This window comes from Crinia signifera, chromosome 11 (genome assembly GCF_055691185.1).
Source record: "Crinia signifera chromosome 11, ASM5569118v1, whole genome shotgun sequence".
Lineage (NCBI taxonomy): Eukaryota > Metazoa > Chordata > Amphibia > Anura > Myobatrachidae > Crinia > Crinia signifera.
In genome coordinates, this window is record NC_139227.1 from 81513184 (window position 1) to 81537347 (window position 24164).

Genomic DNA, 24164 nt, shown 5'->3' on the forward strand with positions numbered 1-24164 from the left:
TGTATGCATGGTGTGTCTCTTGCACAGTCTGCCAATATTAAGGAGAAGTTTCTGCTTTCGGACTCTCCTGATAAAGCTGTGTGGATTGCAAGACATTGCCATGCAGTTCCAGCAATAGAACAGTGTGTGGGTTCCATGCATCAAGGCAGAAATATAGGGGCACAAAGGAGGACTTAGGAAGGACTGAGACTGGGTGCATGCACAATAAGGGTTACCATAGGGTAGCTCCTCTCTCTAACTTTCTGCCCCCTCTGTGCTATTGGAGGTTCACTCTCTGTATCTAAGCAGAACAACTGCATCTGTAATAACTCATTATTGCATAAGGCTCGGCACTGCTCCAGAATCAGGGCCTAGGGCGTCATTAGTAAATACAGAGCTGGAAGAAGCCTGAATGCTGCAATTGGAAGGAATCTCTATCCATAATTCTAACCTTTCCTCTCTATCATATTGCATAGGTGCTGAAAGACATGTGTAAGCAGGGATACAAAGATGCTCTACATTTCTTGAAGAGGAATGGTATGTATAAATACAGATGTACAACAAAAGGTGTATTAAATATAACAGCACCAACTATAGTAAATTAGAAAGTAGCTTTTTAAGGGGCAGATTTAATGAGTGCCGCTTCCCTATGTGATAAATCACAGAGGGTGCGCTTAACATGGATTTTCCCTTGCATTCATTTCACTCTCTTCTAGAATCTATGACTAACCCATTGATCCCGACAATTAAAGCAGAATCTATGGGTTTACCACATTGGGATACTTACTATTAATTGAATAGCCCCGGCCGTTGTGTTGCTTGATTGGTAGACACTGCAGGTAACTGAATCTGACCGGTAAGCTGGCCGGTACTCTTTACCTAGCACGGCGCCCACGATTTTGATCATGGGCATCGCAGGTAAAGAAATCGCGGCCATTGAATGCACTAAAAATCGGGTGCGACGCGACCGACGCGATGCCCGCGATTTCCCATAGGGATCAATGTTAAATTTCTCAATGGACCCGATTTTACTGTTCAATGCCTCAATTGACACAATTTTTCCATAGGAAACAATGTTAAATGGCCCACAGAGGCCAAATAGGCACCCTGAAGAGTGAAATGGCCCCCAAAATTGTTAACGCCACCCCACGATCAACGTCAACCCGAAGCGTGGCGAGCGGCGGCGGTACGCGTCCTACGACCTTTTCATACCCCCACTATCCACGTCGACGTGGAGTTGAGAATAGAATAGTGTGGCGAGCGCACCGAGCCCGAAGCGTGGCGAGGGGACGCGGATACCTTCACAGGTAAACGCGTCCCTTCGCGGGCTTCACAGGTATCCTCGTCCCCTCGCGGGGCTCGGTGGCTCGCTGCGCTCGCCACACTATTCTATTCTCAACTCCACGCCGATGTGGATAGTGGGGGTATGAAAAGGTCGTAGGACACGTACCGCCACCCCTCACGGGCTCGCTGCGCTCGCCACGCTTCGGGTTCACGTTGATCGTGGGGTGGCGTTAACAATTGTGGGGGCCATTTCACACTTCAGGGTGGCTATTTGGCCTCTGTGGCCCATTTAACATTGTTTCCTATGGAAAAATCGTGTCAATTGAGGCATTGAACAGAAAAATCGGGTCAATTGAGAAATTTAACATTGGTCCCTATGGGAAATCGCGGGCATCGCGTCGGTCGCGTCGCACCCGATTTTTTAGTGCATTCAATGACCGCGATGGGCGCCGTGCTAGGTAAAGAGTACCAGCTGGCCTTACATTACTGTGATTGCAGCCAACCCCGTGAGCCACTCGGCATCATCCCAGGCAGCAGGACCGCATGCAGTTTTTTTTTAATGCACTATATTACATGCGATCCCAGCAAGTGCTGCCGGATCCTGTCAGATCCAATATATCTGTAGTGCAGAACTTGTGAACAAGGTACTCCAATCCGATGCACACGGTACCACGTTTTGGATTGGATCTAAAACACAAGCCCAATTCCTCTGCCCGATGCGTCGGAAATGGGTTAAATCAGGCAAACTCGCATAAATGTATGGCTGGTTTAAGTGTATAATATATAATGATAAATGTTGCAGCGCCATCTACTGGCTTTGCATTTTGCTCACAAGAGCAAGCCTTTACCATTAGCCCTTTGGATTTTGATGAAAGAAATGTTCACATATAAATACATAGAACTGAATCAATGGAAATACAGAATGAATCTGTTGAGTTGTTTCATTCATTCAGTGAGAAGTAATGCGGTGATGTGTCTTCCTATCACAGGGCTACTGAATCGTCCACAGCCTATGAGGTGCCTGCCTCTACCGGCTCCGGCAGATCTGGCCAATCAGAATGAAGAGAACAGTGAAAGGGACGAGCAGGCAGCAGAAATTATCACTGTAGAGGAAGCTGAGGATCACGTGTTTGAGCATCTTCCGCAGAGACTAAACCAGGGTAAGAATACATATACTCATTACTTAATGTACAGGTGTAATACACACTCAGTATATAAATACAACAAAAGGAAGCTACAGTACTTATTGTAGAAAGGTATTTTCCTTGTGTACATTACATCAAGTATCTGTGCTGGCTGTTAATGGTGACGAATCTCCTGTCACTGTCCACCCTATATGTAGCCCTAGACACTGCACAATGACTGCTTGCAGTGGTATACACAACACAAGCATGACAGACTGGTCCTATTGCCTATTGTGTGCTGCTCCCCACTCTATCAAAGAACTAACACTCTCTCTCTCTTGCCACCAGCTCTCTTGGAGGCCTGTATAGAGAAGCGCAGCGTCTACCTATCAATATCCAACTTGCTGCCTGTTCGCTTAGCATCTGCCATGATGCTGCCATACACTCTGCCCCTGGAGTCTGCCCTGTCCTTCACTGTCAGGTACAGAATAAACTTATTATTATTATTTTTTTATTTTATTTTTACAAATAAATTTTATTAATGAGATGCCAAGGATACATGAATGAAAAACATATAAAGAATGTAAGATATAAAGACATATTAATGGTCCAAATGAGTACAATCAACGCAATATTGAAGGTCCGACAATCTGGACCAAATATAGAGGCATCTCTTTTGTTTTAAGGTTGATCTTATATAATGCTTATAAACAGATATAAATAATACAAAATATATACACATACACACATACATATCTAAATTACATATATATATACATATACACACATATATACACATACGTCTATATATATATATATATATATATATATATATATATATATATATATATATATATACACTTTTAAAATTACATAAAAATACTGTTATAAGCTATAGAAACCATAATGAGAAACAATTTTAGAAAGTTAATAGGAGAGAAAAGGTATTATTATTATTATTATTATTATTATATATATCTTCTAATAGATATCCTATATGATATAATGTATATTTATAATAATAATACATTTAATATTTTATGTAATGTCACTTGTTATCTGCAGGCTTCTGGAATGGCTTCCTGATGTCCCAGAAGATATCCGGTGGATAAAAGATCAGACCCACAAAGTATGTCACTATGTGCTGAGGAAAGCAAAGAAAAGACTGGGGAGCCACATATCCGCCAGGTATACCCCGCTATTGTCTCATCCCTTTATCATCTAGTGATCCTACTGGTACCAAATCCAACATTTCCATCTGGTGTGGTCTGAAGAAGTCATGGACAGACATAAGGGGGGGTATTCAATCTGTGGGCGCTCGCCTATCCAATGCTGCCATTAACGCCAGCATTGAAGGCTGTCCGATCCAACTATTTTTAAAAGTTGGATCTTTTTTTGTCGGAAACGGTCACATATTGCCAAATTCACAGCCGTTTTCCGGCAATCAGTGGCCGTTTCCGACCTGTTACAGACTTTCCGACACTTGACAGCCAGAACGTTAAATTGCGACTGTCGGATCAGACGAAAATGACCTGTGATTCCGACTGTCGGGATATTCCAACAGTCAGAATCCCATATTGAATACCCCCCCCCCCAATAGCATTGCTGCAACAGACACTTGTATACGTCGGTAGTAGGGACCATTATTTCACCTGGTGAGATGGGGACAAAACCTTGAATTATGTCTTTAATCTCAGTGTTAGAAGGTGCCCTGAAAGCTCCTGCAGTGTGGTGCGTAAGGATTGCTCCGAGGTTACTTCAGGAGCGCTGGGCTCAATATCACAACACAATTTAGAGAATAACTGGAGACTGTTGCGGCCTCCTATATAAAGGATGTGGACCTTAATCTGGAAAAAATTGGTGTATATAGTGTCTGACCTGTCTATTGGGAGGCGCAGCTGTGTCCAGTTCAATAATTATTCAATGCAAATTCTTATCAACAATATATGAATTTATTAAAAATGATTTCATAAAAAGAATTTCATTTGAAGTGCACTTCATAATAATTCATACAAATATTAGACATAACATACGTATATGTATAACCAGACGTATGGTGTAATGGTTAGCATTACTGCCTCACAGCATTGAGGTCCCACCATGGCACTAACTGTGCGGAGTTTGTATATTCTCCCTGTACTTGCGTGGGTTTCCTCCGGGTGCTCAGGTTTCCTCCCACAATCCAAGAATTTACTGGTAGACTAATTGGCTCCCAACAAAATTAACCCTAGAATGAATGTGTGTGCGTGTACTCTATATGTGGTAGGGAATATAGATTGTAAGATGCACTGGGGCAGGGACTGATGTGAATGTTCAAATATTCTCTGTAAAGCGCTGCGGTATATGTGTGCGCGATATAAGAAACTGATAATAAATAAATAGTGCCACTTTGTAGCTGTGCATTGCAAGCAGCTGCCTGTATGAACTGTTATATTGCAGATTTCACTACAGCAGTTCTGAAAATTAATCTCCTAACCGTGACTACCCCACTGTAGACAGGTGACGGGTGCTACATGCAAATGTCATGCTTTACTGAGAGCTGTCTTGTTGTATGTGTTACTATTTTGGTGTGGGTCTGTGTGAATTTGAAAATACATCCTTTAGTTTATGCTATCTCTTGTGTTCTAGGCTGTACTATCATCTGGAATTGAGGAGATCTCAGAGCCTTCCTGTTCCATTGGTCCTTGGTGCTAGCGAGTCTTTCCCCAGATGGCTGCGGAGCAATGCCTCTCTAATGGATATGATGCAGAAATGGGAGGACTATCAAAGGCAACTGATGCCTGGACTCTTCTGTATCAACGTGGACATGCAAGCCACACTGTACCACCATCAGCAACCACAGAAGCCAGAGATCTCCATGGACCCTAACAGTCTCATGATGGTGGAGGTGACCAAAGCAAATAGCTTAGAGACATTGTGAAAGCCATGCTTTTAAATGGATGCCATTGATTTGGTTATGTTCATTTTTTGGTTTTGGACCTTATTTGCTAGTGGTCTTTTTTACCACGTGATCTTCATTTGACTTGTGTCACTCATGGATGTAGTTCCATAAGGTAATTTGGTAATGTAAGCCCATGGTAATTCAGTTTGACCAAGTATCCTTGGGCCCAGCTTGTCCAGATCTGGGAAACCCGATAAGGTTTAAACAGTTGTGTGAACACAATCCAGGTGCCCACTGAGTAAGTATTGCTGTGGTCTTGTGAGACCAGACTGGGATAGACACACACAACACTCAGAGTAAGTGTTGTTCTAGAGAAGAGATTCTGTGGCAGAGATATTACACAGAATGGAAATGTAGGGGGTCTTTGGAAAATTCAGTGAAAGGAAAGACCTTTCATAAATACAAAATAATTGTATGCCTGAGCTCTTATTTTCATACATAGAGAAAGCCATAAATGCTTTCATATATTTTTGATGATACCCTTTGACTACATAAATTGAAATATAGTATCATCATTATTATGTTATACAAGTCTCTTGTATAAAATGATAGCCAAATGTACATTCAAGAGGCAAGGAATAGTTGAAGTTGACATTTATTATTACTATGTTTTAAAAAAAACAACAACATTTAATCCGGTTCAACAATATCCGCGTCTAGGAGAAAATAGATTAGGACCCTTTATCATTACAGAGGACTAGTTGCCAGGTCCAAAAAATGTCTGCACTATATAGTCACTCCCAAGAGAACATTACTCCAGCATGTTTTTTAGGTACTGTGACCATCGGTGAGGATTCCCTCTCGAGCACACCGTAGAAGTGACTATAGCGTAAAGTGGCTATAACCTACATAGTGTTTCCTAGAATCGGAAAGGAAGTCGGTGCGTCCGCATAGAGCTCTCGCTCGAGCCGGCTTCCTCTTACCTCATAGCACTCATGTCCTAACATTACCGTTTCAAGACTGTTTATTAAGAATTTAAATTTCACCTTAAAAAATCCAACAAACTTCTCTTTCTTTTAGCTTAACTGTTTGGATAATAGAATGTTTGAGAGGTAGCCGTATGTAATTACATTGTTGACGTAGGAGACAAAGCAAAGTCTAGAAACGTACGTTGGATTATATAGGTTGGTAATTCTGCAAGTTAAAGAAAATGTTAGGGGCTTTTGTTGGTCGCAGAAAGTCTAGCATTTCATTATTTTACAAACGTTGCATGGATTCAGGTTATTTCATGATCATTTGTATTCCATTTTGAATAACTTTTATATTAAAGGCACTTGGTACATGTATAAGACTTGTTCTCTGCTCAGAGAATTTTCTCGACAAGCCCTTAGTTCAATACCAACCACATTTAAGACTTAACAGAAATTGTGGGGAATGTTCTAGGCCGTTTTATAATTGCTTCAAACTTTTAGAATTGTAACACATTTACAAACAATCCAGTATTTTTCAATAACAAATTTTATTTTCCCTAGTAATTTATTATTGTTTTTTCTGTATAAACTAATTATTTTATCTTGTGTACAAATCTACTTCTCTTCGTTCAGTCTGTAGTGTTTTCTTATATACCAACTTAGTATATAGTATTTTTTTTTTTTCATGAACCTTAAAATGGGTGATGAGAAGGATTTCACCTCAGGGACTCCAAGTTCCCAAATTATTCTCTTTCTACCTCAGTCATAACCATTGCTGCTTTGTTTTACCAGCAAAATAAAAATCACTGTCGTGGTCAAAATAATGTGGTTATACCCTTGCTTATAGCTTGTTGTAGTAGGGTAGAAACCGTACGGAATATTTTAAAGATCTGAGGATTTCTCAGGGAGAAATATTTTGAACGTTAACTTCTCAGCAGGAATCTGTACGAATCTGTATCCTAGAATTAGTCAGGTGTTGCTGCTCTCAGATTCTGCTGTGCAATACAAATGCCACTTTAGTGCAGACTCTCAAAACAGATCTTACACACTGATAAGGAGTTCAATCATTATGTGATTTAAGAAAGATCTAGCATTTACATACTCAGTCATTTGATGAGTTGAGGGACACCGTCAAATTGGTCTATCTCAAAGAAACGGATGTATGCCCAACATAGGCCTTTTCAACCGCTCCATATTATTAATAATTAATGCATGTGTGCACTAATGTGTTTCTCCTAGAATTCTCAGTAAGTGCAGATTTTTTTTCTCTCCAGGATGTACTTGTTTGATTTAAGCGACATTTGTTTAGTTTTGGCTTAATAGCTGTGCTTTATGTTAGTGTACTTTTCACAGTTAGCGGTCATGAGGAACCAAAGCTAAATGTCAAAACAGCAGTTTGCATAGTCAGCCGTCTGAGCCAGTAAGCATTGCAGTTATTGCGTTAGCCTCTCACCTTTATAAGGCTGCTTGGATCGAAGATTAAGATATCGCTCAACTTGCCCTCCAAAATCTGCTTTCCCTGTTTTGTTGATGCTAAAAACGAACAATGCTTTGTAGCCTGATGCCTATTTGGTTGGCCGGTTTAGTCTTTTCACATACGGCGGCGCAGTATATTGTCTGACCTTTGTACAGAATGTAATCTCAAACATCAGTTTAGATTTGGTGCTGCAGGATTAGACCACCAAGTGTGCCAGTTACTTATAATGACACATGTTTCAGGTGTTTGGTTGCAGCAGGCACATATGCGGCAAGTTTTACATCGCAGCCTGGTGTTGATTGGATGCCAAATTAATGCGACCATTTTGTTTTACCATTAAGTATTAAGTCTTTAGTAAAGGTTTGTCATAGTCCAGAAATTGAATGCAAAAACATAACTACAGTCTAGAGCAGGGATGGGGAACCTTCGGCCCTCCAGGCTGTGGTTGAACTACACATCCCAGCATGCCCTGCAACAGTTTTAGCATGGCCACATAGCAGAACTGTAGCAGGGCATGCTGGGATGTGTAGTTGAACAACAGCTGGAGGGCCAAAAGGTTCCCCATCCCTGCTCTAGACTGTAGCACATATAGTTATGGTCCCTTGTCTAGAGAATCTTGATTATCTATGGAGCACAAAGTACAACAGAATCATTCCATATGAACATCTATTAAACCAATAAGGAGAGCGGTTACAAATGTAATTTCATTCAGGGTCACGCATTCAAATATCCCAAATTGTTGTCCATTATTATTTATCTAGGAACGGCTAGGCATTATTTTATAGTCTATTGAAACTGACCTGCTTAACATGTTACCTGCTGCACATGTATATACCATACAGAACACAGCAGTCCATGTATAGGATTAGATCGGGCAGCCACTTAGAGCATTGATACTTCACAATCTTTAGTTATGTGCCACATTTTCTAAGCCCATTTACTATGCAGTCTGTAGGAAGCGAGGACCTACAGTACTATGACTGTAACTAAGTATTTATACATAGGTGTGTGTGTGTGTGAGACATACAAATTGACCTGTGATGTAATATAAATGTATATAAACATTGCATTTGCTGCACTTTCTTCTTCTTGTTTGACTCTGTCATCTATTAAAATTGTAACAAAAATAGCTTTTTATATATGTATGTATATAAATAATAAATGATTATGATTGCATATTCCTGTCTAAGAACCTTCATTTGCGTATGATGTATCTGTGACCTGTACATTATATTACATATAGTAAATGCAGTTGTTTGTTCTTTGTAAACCAAAATATATCAAATGAATTGTGCCCTATGGAATGCAGTTTCCCCTTCTGCCAGGGAATTGTATCCTGTGTGGCATTGCAATGCGCAAGATATAAACAGATGTTTGTTTGTGAAAAAAACTTTGGTACTTGTTTCCTATCTGGGCGCCCACGATCAAAATCGCGGTCATCGGGGGTAAAAATCGCGGGCATCGCGGGTAAAATTGGATGGTCGCGATGCCCGCGATGACCGCGATCACCGCGATTTTCCCATAGGGAACAATGTTAAAAAGGCTGATTGACCGCGATTTCACTGTTAAATGGCTCAATTGACCCGATTTGGCCATATTAACCCTGAATTAGGCCCAATTAACCCTTAAATGTCCCCCCCAATTTTTGACGCCACCCCACGATCCACGCCAACCCGAAGCGTGGCGAGCGCAGCGAGCCCGCGAGGGGCGGCGGTACGCGTCCTCCGACCTTTTCATGCCCTACTATCCACTAGGGCGTGGTGTGAGAATATTAAATAGTGTGGCGAGCCACCGAGCCCCGCGAGGGGACGCGGATACCTTCACTGTGAATGCCGCGAGGGGACGCGCATAATTGTGAAGGTATCCGCGTCCGCTCGCCACGCTTCGGGCTCGGTGGCTCGCTGCGCTCGCCACACTATTATATTCTCACACCACGCCCTAGTGGATAGTAGGGCATGAAAAGGTCGGAGGACGCGTACCGCCGCCCCTCGCGGGCTCGCTGCGCTCGCCACGCTTCGGGTTGGCGTCGATCGTGGGGTGGCGTCAAAAATTTGGGGGGACATTTAAGGGTTAATGGGCTCTGTGGCCCATTTAACATTGATTCCTATGGCCAAATCGGGTGGATTGAGGCATTTAACAGTAAAATCGGGTCCATCGCGGCTTTTAACATTGATTCCTATGGGAAATCGTGAGCATCGCGTCGCGGGCATCGCGGGTACATTTATGGCCGGCCGCGACGCGACCGACACGATTTCCAAGTTTAACATGGGTTTCAATGGGAAATCGCGGGCATCGCGTCGGTCGCGTCGCGGCCATACATAAATGTACCCGCGATGCCCGCGACGGGCGCCCAGATAGGAAACAAGTACCAAAACTTTATTCAAATGTTTTGCAGAGGTACAAAAAAACCCCAAGACATTATTATCTTGGGGTACATATTTTTCTGTACCCCAAAACATGATTTCTCAAAAAAAATACAATGTTTTATTACAATTTTTAAATGAACATACAGTAGCCGAAACATTGATGGTTGATATATTGAGCAATTGATCATAACATCATGAACTGGCATTTTTTTAGCAGCTTCTCCTCTGTGCAGCAGTCTGGTAACACAAATGGCTGCTGATTTTATTATACTAATAGAAATGAGAGGAGCAGGCACCTGGCGGCACACACCGAGGACGGTGGCTTATTGCATTAGATTTACACAATGACTGCACAATGGGGTGCTGCTGTGCTGGCCCATCACTTTACCCAGCAGTGATTAGCAGACACTGGGGGAGGAACCATGGATGCAGAACGGGCTAGGACAGTGATGGCTAACCTTGACACTCCAGATGTGTTTGAACTACACATGTGTTTGCCCTGCTACAGTTTTGCTATTACCATGCTAAAACTGATGCAGGGCATGCTGGGATGTGTAGTTCAACAGCTGGAGTGTCAAGGTTAGCCATCACTGGGCTAGGAGGTACCTCTGAGACTGGCGGCTGCTGTAATGTTATTTTCCATGATTTTCTTTTTTCAGTGGGTATTTATAACTGTTTGCATCAGATGCAGCCATGGTAAAGCCAAAACTAGTGTGGGCACAAGTGGTTAATAAACTTCAGTACTTTCCTTATGGCTATTGCCAGCCTTCTAATATGGTCCTGTAATGCCAATTATCTTTTTATTTTTTTAATCCAGGATTGTTTCCCCAAACTTTTCATGCACTCTTATCAGTTCCCTGTATGAAATAAACTCTATTTTCCAAGCTCTACTAATTTAAATGACCCCGTACTGTGAGCCCCACATCTAAAGAGGCATCATATAAGTATCTGCGAATGGTATATATGTTGTTAAGGGAATTTGGGAAAGATACCACATGATTACTGGAAAATACTATGCAATGCTGCTTACATTATATCAGATACTGATGGTTTAGGGAACCGCACCACATCAATACTACTATTGTGTATGAGCGGTTTTACAATGTGATAATTCTGTACATCCATTTTTTTTATTTGTCATTCATTTTAGATTGCAGCAACCTGGAATTAGGGGCCTATTTACTGAGGGGCACTTTTCTGCCCTAACGGATATCTGTCACTGCAAATATGTATGCAGGACATGCAGGGACCGTGCACCCGATAGTTGGCTGTCCCAGTCATGACATTGCCCCATTAGTTATATCTCCAGTGTTCAGCCTATAGAATATTACCCCACTACTAATACCCCTTTCGCACCATCAGCAAATTACCATGTTAAAGCTTTTCAACCTGAGCATTTGCTGAAAAGCCTGTGTTTTTTTCTTTGGTGTGAAAGGGTCAACCCGGGTCTTAATTCCATCTCGCCAACCCTGCTCTTGACCTGGGTCAGTGAGCCGGGATTTAAGACCCGGTTTGACCCTTTCACACCACAGAAAAACCTGGGGTTTTTTTGCCAGCAAATTCACAGGTTGAAAAGCTTTAAACCGGTTTGCTGATGGTGTGAATTGGGGTCAGATTACACCCGGCAAAATGCCGGGTGGGCGGTGTAAAAGGGTATAAAAGGTTCCATTTGCACATGGTTATAGTTTACTATAACCAGGACCCTTTATTAAATGCTGTTAGAGATGCAGAGAATCCTGAACATTTGAAATGACTCACTAAATTTACTAAGAAGGGAGTTCTATTGCAAATAGGTCCTTTCCCATAGCTACCAATCAGATTCTACTTCTTAGAAGATAATAAATGTAGTCTGATTGGTTGCTAAGGGCAACACCTTCAATAGAACTCCCATCTTAGTACATTTTCCCCTAAGCAGAGAGATGCTTGAGAAAGATGGAGTGGGATAATATTTTTCTTACTATAATTTATCACGGACTAGAACATGTCAAAAGCCGATTAGTTGGGGTAAATACTGGCTGCTTTATTTTTACACTGCAATATATATCAGTTTGAAGTACAAACCCCACCCAAATCTAACTCTCTCTGCACGATACATCTGCCCCCCCCCCCCCCGCAGTGCACATGATTTTTTCCATTAGAGAGAGAACTTGCTTTTGAGAGTGAACCAGAATCAGGCCCCCTGTGTGATGCATATAATAGAGGGTTAGTTTACAAGTACAGTGTAGCCTCAGCAGCAGTGACTCAGCCTGAAAGTTCGGTGCAGTGTGTGACGTATTCCAGTCCCAGGGATGCCCTCCTACACCCTTATCTCAGCTGACTGATGTAAGTCCACTTAACAGCTCAACCCGCCTATTACCAGCCTATTATGTGTGCAGGTGGATTCCAAGATAGGCTCAGCAGGGCTAAATAGCAATAGAGAGGATTATGTAAAACTTCAACTGCAAATACACCCATGGCAATTACTTGATTTTCATAAGCAAATATGTTGCTCTTGGCGCTCACTATGCAAAGTTTTCTGATTGTCTCACAGCAATAAGCTCTGGCCAGAAATCATTATTTGCATGACTATTTTGAAACCATGCTCTTGGACATGCTATGATGGACAGAAAGACTGAAACCAGCCAGGGCTTCCTACTGCCTCCAGCACACAAAGACCACCCAACAGCACGCCTCACAGCATTCCCTGATGTTCAATGTGTCACTGTATTCTCTGGATAAAATCAGGACTGTTCAGCCTAACGCTAACAGCCCCCAAACCATACCTCCCAACTATCCTGAATACTGCGGGAGCGCCCTGGTTTTCGGGGTCGGCAGTGTCCCTCGGCGCGGGGGTGGCAGTTGGGAGTCCACCCTGTCAGATGCTGACCAGCACTAAATAGACGCTGTGCACAGAGCCTCTGGGCCATGTCCCCACAGCGGCAAAATGGAGGCGTGTCCTCGCAGGAAGACAGAATTGTAGGCCACGCCCCCCTAATATCGGTTGCACGCCGTTGTGCCTACTTGCAGGACCTAAAAGTTGGAAGGTATCCCCCCCCACCCACCCCACCCCACCCCACCTCAAGGTGTGTACACACGGTGAAATTGCCCTGAAATTATCCTGATTCAATTGAGATGAAGAATCGCACAGCCAGCAAAATGCTTTCGATTTTAACTATATAGATCAGATCTGTACTGTGTAGTCTTATCTGCAAACTCTATTTTTCTATTAGATTTTCACTAAACTGAAGCGCACATGAGGATAGAATGGGCATGGAATGCAGCTGAAAGCCGTTCAATTGGTCAAGGATGATACCAGCATGCTATATGCTGACTGTCATGTTATAAAGATGGGAACATGCATTCCTGTCCTATAAACTCTTGATCACATGACTGCAATGCTGGTGTGCCTCTCCATTACTTCTGCAGGCTATATGAGGCGTATTCGTTCATTATCATTAGACAATGTCAGACAGCATACCTGTCTGAGCCATATTTGCCTTCCTGGAATTCCCTGTTCTCAGAATCTATACTGTAGTTCCTTGTGCCTGTTGTATAGTTATCCCATCCCATTGCCGTCAGTCCACCGGAGAGTCAACGGCCGCCCCCTCCCGCCGATACACCGCACCGGGCAACAGCGCAGATGAGTTGTGGGGTCGCACTTCAGGAGCACCAGAGCTGCCGGAGGATCCAAGATGGCGACCGGACCCGGAGAGGAGGACCCACAGACTCCAGCAGGCCCGACCAGCCGCTCAGCCCTCCGTATACTGCTCAGAGGAGATATATTCGATGCAGGTGACACAGGAGCACCTCCGGAGCAGGTGGGGGTACGAGTACGGAGTCTCGGGGTCGCGGGGAAGTGTGTTTGGACAGGATATTGCCGGAGCTCTCGCTCCCCGCGCCCGCTTATGTTGCCGGCCAAGCCACCCCCCCCCACCCCCAAGGTATCATTTTCAAACACAGTTCATTGGTTGGTGCTTTATCTCCTTTCACTTTATCTATTCTCCAGGCTTAATACATCTGCCCCAATGTCATTTATATTTTGGTGGCAAAACCATGCGCTATAAAGAGTGCAGATGGTGAGGTGGCACAGGTGCATGTGGTCAGCTGATCCTCCTTTAGCCCAGCTGACCTTAACTCCCTATCAGCTTCTGCTCTGTGTTATAAAAGGGACTTCCTGCCACTGTCAAGAAGCCAGTACAACATCTCTACTGATGTAGTGCTACTCAGGGCCAGAGGCGTATCGGCTCCGGGCGCCAATTGGCCGACTGGCGCCGCCGGCCCGCCCCCCCTCCGCAAATGTACTATACTAAATAGTACTAACGGCGGGCAGCATGTTCCGACGGGTGGCGTTTAATAGGGAACATCGGGCAGTCACACTCAAACTGACTGTCAGCCTGCAGCCCCATCACCCGATTCTCTGGCAGCGGCACAGCGCTGTGTGCAGCCCCAGCGTCTGTGATGTCCTTCTGCGCATGCGCCGCTGCCAGCCTGTGCTTAAAAGCACAGGCTGATTTACAGCTCTAGGGTGCGCACGCACACAGCGCTCTGCCGAGTCTGATGTGTCTCAGCAGCAGCGTAAAGCACAGGGTGGCCGCGGCGCATGCGCAAAAGGACAACACGGACGCTGGGGCTGCGCCGCTGCCGGAGAATCGGGTGATCGGGCTGCCAGTCAGTGTGAGTGTGACTGCCCGATGTTCCCTTACTATTGAAAGCCACCGTGTGGCACTGGTAGGCTTTGAGGAGTTTTTTCCTCCCTGGCCTCTGCTGCTGCCAAGGGCTCAGGCTGCCCTAGCAAAGCCCGGCCAGGCTCCAGCCCATTGATTGTGGGCCCACCCTCTTGAGTCCTGTGGCAGCCACTATGTGGCTGTCTCTGAGAAGCCCTAAATTGCCCCCATGGCCCCTGCTGCCCTAGCTGGGCCCTCCTATTTGGCCTGTTGTCCACCGGGAAGGCTGAGTGACACTGACACCACACAGGTGTCACTGGCTGCCTGTCACAGAGACCCCAGACAAAGCATGAAACCCCTGGCATCGAGCATGAAACCCTTAGCAACGAGCATGCAGGTAAGTGGCACTTATGTGGCATAATATGTAATAGGCAGTACGTTGTGTGTTATTATATAATGGGCATTACTGTGTTTGGTATAGCGTGTAATGGGCATTACAGTGTTTGGTATAACATGTGCGAAATATGCCCTTGCTCCGGGCACCATGGCACCTAGCTACACCGCTGCTTAGGGCTGTTCTCCCTAATATTGGATATCCTTTGGCCTGTTCTGGTCTCTCTAGTATTAATCTCAGACTGTAGTCACTTTGGTAAATTGTCCCAGTACTCTTCAGCCTTCCAGTACATTCTGATAATTTGGGACATCATCTCTGCATCTGTCTGGCTCCAGCAAATTTCCACTTCAGTCTGGCTCCAGCAGCATCCCACATTAGTCCTGCACCAGCTGCATTCCATTCCACTCTGGCTCCATAAGCAGTCTGCACCTCCTGCTCCAGCCCGACTCTAAGTTGCATTCCGGGTCCATTTTAGAAAAAGCTGAACTTTCTACAGTCCAGCTCGAAGCTATATTCCGGGTCCAGTCCAGTTTAAGCTATACTTGCTTCAGTCCAGCTTCAAAATGTATTCTGGGTCCAGTCCAGTTTAAGCTATACTTGCTCCAGTCCAGCTCCAAATTGTATTCCGGGTCCAGTCCAGTTTAAGTTTTAGTTACTCCAGTCCAGCTCTGAGTTGTATTCTGGGTCCAGTCAGATTCAAGCTGTAGTTTGCTCCAGTCCAGCTCCAAGGTGAATTTCGGGTTCAGCTTTTTTTGCTTTGAATAGGATTGACCCAATAGATAGATGTATAGATAGATAGATAGATAGACAGTTAGATATATACAGTATAATATATTGGTTTAGTGAGCTTATTGCATTTCCAATCCTAATAAAGATATATAGGCACTTGTGTAATAGCACAGCGCCCGTTACGTAGTTAGCAGAGTCCCCCTGTCAGAATCAGCGTAGTGTTCCCGCGGCCAACGTATAGTCAGCATCACTGTCAGATTCAGCGTAGTGTTCCTGCGGCCAGCGTAGTCTGTCAGAATCAGCGTCCGCGGCCAGCGTATAGTCAGCGTCCCTGTCAGATTCTGCGTAGTGTTCTCATGGCCAGTGTAGTCAGTCAGCGTTACGCAGTTAGTCAGAGGTGAAGGTGAAGTGACGCTCGTATAAACTCCTTGCTAATTAGGAATGGCTGCAGTACCTCTCACAATGTTTAACCTGCCGCAGACAGAGGAGGAGTCAGTGGCATTTTTTCAACTGCTGCCACTGACACAAACCTGTCTTAATGGCCACCCAATGTGCTTGAATATGAAGGAAAGAAGGTCAGTCTCCGTGCGGCACATTGGTTTCCGGGCTGTTTTCTTACCCTCATTCATTTTATATTTTCCTGGGCAGAGGAGCTCACAAGCATATCTTTTTGTGAGTGACAACTAAACCACCGTGTTGTATAATAACCTTATGCGGGAGGCCTGCACCATGGATTTATTGTCACAGCCCCAATGCCGGTTTGGCAGTCCGGGCAAAATAGTGGAGGTGGACGAGAGTCTCTTTGTCCAGAGAAAAAGTCATGTCGTGGTGCCTCAACAGTGATTGTTTGGCATATCCCGAGACACCGTTGAGTGTTTTATAATGCCTGTGGCCTGACGAGATGCCAGCACCCTGATGTCCGCCATAAACAAGTATATAGAACTGGGTATGACTATATATTCTGATTGATGGCATGCATACAACACTGAACAGCTTGAAAAAAAGCAGGGTACCAGCATGCACGGGTAAACCACCGCTATAATTTTGTTGATCCAGAGACTCTGGTTCATACCCAAAACATCGAACGCCTGTGGAGATCTTGCAAGTGGCGGAACAAAAGGCAAAGGGGCACTGCGCGCCAAAATCTGGACTCATATATTCAGGAATTTATTTGCTGCAAAACTCTCGGCGCAGAAAACGCTTTCCAGCGGATTCTATATGCCCTAACTCTGCTTCCAAAGGCCGACAAACCAGACGACACAAATGCAGACACAGCTGCGCCACCTTCAGCTGCATTTGCTGTAAATGCAGAAACTGAAGAATAACTGTTTTATTCTTTTCTATGTCTTGTTTTTTTTTTATATTATTGTACTTTGTTAGGTGTATTTTTTTTCTTCTTTATTATTCACTAAAATCCAGTTACCAGTTAACACATGTCATCATTACTGTCTCAGATGTATTATATGGCAGGTGTGAATGTGTTCCTGAAAGACCCCCACTATCCATTCCAGCCGGAAGCGTGGCGAGCAGACGCGTTACATGTCCCCCCGACCTGATCATACCCCCACTATCCACGTTGGCGTGGAGTTGATTTTATAAAGTGTGATGAGCGCAGTGAGCCACCGAGCCCGAAGCGTGGCGAGCGCACACGGAATACATGTAAAGTAATCCACGTCCCCTCACGGGGCTCGCTGCATTTGCCACGCTTCAGGCTCAGTGGCTCGCTGTGCTCGCCACACTTTATGAAATCAACTCCACACCGACGTGGATAGTGGGGGTATGAACAGGTCAGGGGACGCGTAACGCGTCCCCTCGCAATGCTTCGGGCTGGCATGGATATTGGGGGTTTGAAAAGGAGGCATTTGCCAGTTTGTAACATGGAGCACTGGCAAATGCCTCCTTTATTGTGCATGAGACGCACTTGTGCCCGCATCCCCCCTTTGTGCACGAGACGCACGTGCTACCGAACCCCCTAACCCCGTCTCCCTGAAGCGGACACGGGCAGGGTTGCCGTACCCTTTCGCAATAATTACTGAGACACAGGAGCGTCTGAGATGCTCCTGCATCTCAGACAGATTGAGCGCCTCTCTGCCGGCGCCCGCATGATCCCCTCTCTGCCAGCGTCCGCCAGTGCAGGGGATCTGGCGGTTACCGGCGCTGTGTGAGAGGTGCTCACTAGGCTTGCCAGGGACAGTATGGTGACTAGCTGCCTGACGGGGACACTACGCTGACTACGCAGGGCTGCCGCGGAGTCACTACGCTAACTACGCTAGGCAGCTGTTGGGCTATGCTGACAACGTATTTATTAGGAAGAGGGGGGTGAGAAACACTTTGGGTTAAATGATATTAAATTAGCCACACTTTGGGTTAAATGATATTGTGGGTACCGTGTATAAATGAATATTGTGCTCATCAAATTGTAATCTTTGTCTTGTGGTTTTACCAGGATACTGCCCGGATTGTGCAATTTGGACTCCTCACGGATGTCTCCCACAAGTTTCAAAGTTGGTGCACAAGAGTGTATTTAGACAAGGAAAGAAAATGCCAATTAGAATTAAAATGGAGTTTATTAAAGTGCATAAAGTGAAATAAAAAAAAATTATGAATGCTTACGTGTCTAAAATAGTGCTGGAGTGAGAAACGGCTGCTCTCAACGCGTTTCGTCTCGTGTCTAGTGTCCATTTGTGTGTCTCCAAAACACTGCCATCTGTTGGCAGCAAGCGAAACTACATCTCTTTTTCTCTCACACATGCACAATCACAGAGGCAATCACAAGGTAGCAGACTAGCTTTCAAAGCATTAGCTTCTAGCGGGCTTACTAGTATATATAGAATTAATATATTTGAGTACAGCCAGTAATGTTTATTTGCTCCCCTGCCAATAATGACTTACCTTTGACCCATGTGATAGATGTTTGGTAAGCATATTCTACACAAAGCAGTTACAGTTCCTCAGTACATAGTGATTCATGTCATTCTGCAGAAACCTGACTACGGATTATTCTCAAGCTGATTAAAAGCTACCTAATGTGAAAACAGCAAACTGTAAAATTGTTAAATGCCTCAAGTCTTAAGGCCCATACACACTGGACGGCTTTGAGCTGAAAGACGCTCAAAACAGCCTGTTTGAGCGGCTTTCAGCTCTAAGCCGCCCAGTGTGTATGCCCCAGCGATGAGCGGTGAGCGCTGCTGCGCGCTCCCACATCATCGCCGGGAAAGCCGCTCATCTGCTGGTAATACCAGCAGATGAGCAGCGTTGAGGACGGCTTTGCATAGCTCTGCGCTATGTAAAGGCGTCCTCCCCCTCCATCGGCGCCAGGCTTTCCCGCAGCAGTGATTGACACCATCGCTGTCCATACAGCTGGGCATAGTCGCCCAGTGTGTATGGACCTTTACTTTGTATATTTCATTCAACCATGGGTTGATTTATGAAGATAGTAATGTATTATTGACTAATTTTAACCTTTTTTAATGCCTCAAAAAAATATTGATGCTCAGCTTCCTGGCAATACTGGCGGGCAGCGATAACTTGCCACACTACTGGTAAGTCCAGGTCCCGTATGCACATTGCTGGGCTGCACATGGAAACTTGACTTGAGCCTCCAATAGCTTAAACAAAAATGTAAAAGAAAAACAAAAGTATTCATTTGCTGTAATCAGTGATAATAATGATGATTAAAAAATATATATTTTGTCTGTGTGTATACTAAGATAACAGCTAGTGCCGTTCCAGCTAAAAGACTATAGGGCTTCTCCCTTTTTATCAAGCCCCAGGTATCGGTTGTTTTATAAATTGTCAGGGCTCTCCTTTAGGGTGCCGGACGGGGTCCCGACAGTCGGGTTCCCGACAGTCATTAACCCGACGTCGGGATCCCGACTGTTAAAACACCAACGGCCGGGTTCCCGACGGCCATCTACTATTCTCCCTCGTGGGGATCCACGACCCCCATACAGGGAGAATAGAATAGGTGGCGAGCACAGCGAGCCACCGCGCCCGCAGCGTTGCGAGCACAGCGAGCCACAGCGCCCGCAGCGTTGCGAGCACAGCGAGCCACCGCGCCCGCAGCGTGGCGAGCACAGCGAGCCCGCAAGGGGCTTTGTTGCACTGGCCGCGCTGTCTGAGTCGGGCTAATGACTGTCGGGAACCCGACTGTCGGAACCGCATACCACACCTCCTGTAATAGCAGCAGTGATTACACAGTAGTTCTAAAGGGGGGGGGGAGGGGGGTTCCAACTGAAGTTCACAATCCCCCACTCTGTGTAACATCATACCTCCAAAGTGTCCCACTTACCGCTGGAATGTCCCGGTTTTTGGGGATATTGCCATGTCCCTCCCGGAACCGCCATTGTCCCGCAATGGGGGGCATTTGGGACCTCCCCCCCAGTGGCGCAGAGCGGCGGAAAATGGGGGCGCAGCCTTAGGATGCATCATCCGTGAGGCCACCCCCCTTTTCATAGGCCTTCTCTTTGTAAGGATATCCTTATATCTATAGATTGTAAGCTTGCGAGCAGGGCCCTCCTACCTTTTGACTGTCTGTAAATACCCAGTTTGTTGTATCACTGTCTACTTTTGTAAATTGCAATGGAATCTGCTGCACTATATAAGAAACTGTTAATAAATACATAAATGTCTATCCCATGCATGTTTAAATTGCTCTACTGTCTTAAGGTCCATACACATTGGAAGATTTTGCCCAGCATGTGTGGACAGAGATGATGTGGAAAATCGCATATGCAGGGGGGATGTAAAGAAGGCAGGCAGGGAGGTTCGCATGGGCGGGCCAATGGCTTCCTGGGGCGGGAGGCTGATGTCGCATGATGTCAGTAACCACCCCGTTCTCGGACCCGGACACCGCAAGTATAGGTCAGTCAAGATTGACTTATATTTGTGAACAGGGGAAAAATTATTCGATAGTCGGCGACCATATTATGATTTCGCCCCTGTATGCTCCTTTGCGAATGGATGTTTATGCAAAACATCCGTTCACAATGTGCCGGGAATGTGCTCAGGAGGCATAAGTTAGCTCGCTCAGCAGTGAATTTACGCTGCTTAGCGAGTCAACCTGAATCAGGCCCTATATACCATTGCTATTGTTGTCACATTTCCAGCCACTTGCCAAGAGGATTGGGGTTTCTCGGCAACCAGTAACCAAACCGCCCCCCCTGCATTTGCCTATGAGTTCTCTATTTAGTTCAGAGAAGTCAGCTGGATTGCTTTGTGGCATGGATAGTCTCTATCAATTGGATTATTTATGTTCCTTATAAGGTCTTCGGAGAACGCAATGGTGAGGTGCCAACTGGGGTGATAATGAATTACTTTGCAGCTTGGTGCAAAGTGTTAATGTGATATCCTCTGCTTAATGTACCCTACCCGGCCCCTACTCAGGGTATATACATGTTTATAAGGACTGAAGGCGGTGTGTCTCATGGACTATATTGGTGTAATGTGGTGTATTACTGTCAGAAATATACCCTTAGCAGAGTATACAAGAACTGAGGGACATAGCCATGGAAAAGGCGACATAGTGCAGCAGGATGACCTGCTGGGATAAAGGTCACTAGGAGAGCCAGACTGGGGACGGGTTAATGTACAGCGTCCATGGGCAATAAAGTTGCCTGGAGCGTGGCAGGAGGAGAGGACGGTGAACTAACACGAGCTGGAAAGCGGTTGACGGGGAACCCGGATGAGGAGGACGGTTTTTTAGTGTGTCGCAGCAGAGGTTGGGGGAGACGGAGAAGCGGAGAGGCACATTGGATAGAGAGACGGAGTCAGCCTTACCCGGAATCCCGGAGCCCGGCGTGAGGGTAGCAGAGATTCACCGCGCCCCGACCGGCAACAGCAGTCACGGAGTCGGACGGACGGAGGCAACGGGAAGTGAGGGGTGCGTCATAGCGGAGGCGGAGATCGGAGGAAGGCGGAGCTGGAGGCGGCGCCGCCATTGCGCTAAGCCAATAAGGTGGTGAGTGCTCCATACGCCCCCCGGTCAGCCAGACTGTAGATATAGTGAATCCGCCACGCCCTACACCCGCCTCCATATCAGTGACAGCAGTCCTAACACGGCTAAACCCGGCTTCATGGAAGTCAGGGGACGCCGGTAATAACCAGCACCATACTCAGTCTTCCCTGTCACCCCCATTCAGCCTACAGTGTGCTTAGCAAACCAGTGCCTACCTACACCTGCCTCTAACCTAATAGCAGGCAATATCACACGGCTAAACCCGGCTTTCTCCAAGTCAGGGGACGCCTTATATCAGCGCTACAGCCCCAGCGGGCATCCAACGGCTAAACCCGGCTTTCTCTAAGTCAGGGGACGCCTTATAGCAGCGTTACAGCCCCAGCGGGCACCCAAGGATGTAACTGTAAATAGTAATCAGAGGCAAAACCCGGCAGTAGCATTGCCAGGGGACTCCTCTGTGAATCTAGCGGAAAAGTGGAGAAGGAGGATAGTGAAAGGCTAGACAGCTGAACCCTACAGCCTTAGGAGAGAAAGAGAGAGAGGGACAGTGATAGACAACTACTAACTAATACTAAGGAAAGAAACTTACTTACCTGCAGGTATTGCCAGAACCTCGACTAGGACTTGTGTTCATCAGGACAGTGGCCACAGAGAGAGATACTGTATAAAGAGATAAAGCGCTTTGGGTTATATATAGTAAGTGTTAAGTTATTGCGCAATAACATAAGTATAGTCAGAAAGGTATATTATTGTGCCTATTCCATTGTTGACAGAGAGTCTTAGTAGCAATCGAATAGTTCAAGGATTATTATATTACTTAATTGTTCTAAGGAAACCTTTGTGTAGAATAAGAGTAAAGTATAAGAATGTAGGCACATACTGTTGTGAAAACTGATGTTCATATCGTTTAACTGACATTGTATTCATAGGTAAAGCAGCCAGATGTCGGAGCAAACAACTTATATTGCAGTACAATAAAATTGTTACTCTGGTGTTACTATTGTTATAGTAAATGAATGTGTTAATATTCATTATAATTCTGTTGTAATAAACCTGTTCGAACATACTGTGGATTCTGACCTTTCTCCCGTGACTCATAGCAAATAGAGAAGCAATATCTATTGGAATATAGAAAGGTCACATTAGTAGAAATCCTCAGCAGTTGGTGGATCAATAACCCCAAGTAGTGTGTCATATAGTAGTGTGTCATATAGTAGTGTGTCATATAGTCGTGTGTCATATAGTAGGCCCCAGCAGTCCAAATGTAGATTGTGCTTAAATAGCAATGCAAAGGAATTCATCACGTGGAAACGGTAACATCCCACCTATGTATACAGCCAAGATTCAATTCTGTTATGTCAGTGTCCATAAACAATGTCCATACCATTGGAGATGTCTGAAGGTCACACTGATATTACACACCTGACACACATACACAAGTCCTATCTGTATCAATTAATTACTACTCAGGTTGTGGTTATGTTCAAGGAAGAACTGTCCTGTCGTCATTGTTCCACTAATACCCTTTTCCACTTGCAGTCCCGGGTCATACCCGGGAATGTATTCCAGGATGCTTCCCAGGACACTACCCGGGAATGTACCCTTTCACATTGCATTCAGACCCGGGATTGACCCGGGACAGCCCCATTCACACTGATCCATAGATCTGCCATAGATCTGGGATCAGGAAGTGCCCCACTGCTGCATCCAGCGGACAGGGTGTCTGTACCTTGTAGGAGCCGGTCTCCTCGGAGTCGAGAGGCCATGCCCGTGTACCGTAGGAGCCAGTCCCCCCGCACCGCCTCCTTCCTCCACTCTCTCTCTCCCCGCACCGAGCCGCTGCTGCTCCCGCCTCTTCTCGCCGGATCCGGGCTGCGTTACACCATCCTCAGCGCTTTGTCCTAGCTCTGATCTGACGCTGCTCCTCCGCCACCTCTGCCCGGGCCGTGCATGGAGATCCGCTCTGCCTCTCCTCTCTCCGGGCTGCTCGGGCACTCCGCTCACTGCAGCCGCACACTGGAAACTGACACCGTCCCCATTCACACTGACGGCATCCCGTGTCGATTCTGGGTCCTACCCAGGTCAGGACCTGGGTAGAGATCCCGGAATGCTGAACACGGGATAAGTGCAAAAACCCGGGATATTTTTGCAAGTGGAAAAGGGGTATTAATAACAGTCACAGTATGTGACCTTCAGCTGGCTTGTGCACACACATAAGTCCTGAGGCAGGTAGAGGTCTAGGGTGCTGTACAGGGGCCCCAGCTACAATTTGGGACTATTTCTCCTCCTTTTGCTATGTCATTGACAGTGAGTCTTCAGTCACAAAAATATATAGCACAGTATTATCTGGTTATGACATA

At 45.5% G+C, this 24164-nt stretch overlaps 1 protein-coding gene across 2 annotated transcripts in view; it reads left to right on the forward strand.

Moving 5' to 3' along the window:
- Window positions 1-8892, forward strand: part of PNPLA2 (patatin like domain 2, triacylglycerol lipase) — a 36165-nt gene extending 27273 nt beyond the window's left edge. For both annotated transcript variants that reach the window (XM_083165406.1, XM_083165407.1), the window contains exons 6-10: window positions 456-516; window positions 2253-2423; window positions 2736-2868; window positions 3453-3575; window positions 5016-8892. In XM_083165406.1, the coding sequence (XP_083021532.1) occupies window positions 456-516; window positions 2253-2423; window positions 2736-2868; window positions 3453-3575; window positions 5016-5307 (780 nt within the window). In that variant the 3' untranslated portion in view covers window positions 5308-8892. The remainder of the gene's footprint in view (window positions 1-455; window positions 517-2252; window positions 2424-2735; window positions 2869-3452; window positions 3576-5015) is intronic.
- The last annotated feature ends 15272 nt before the right edge of the window (window positions 8893-24164 follow it).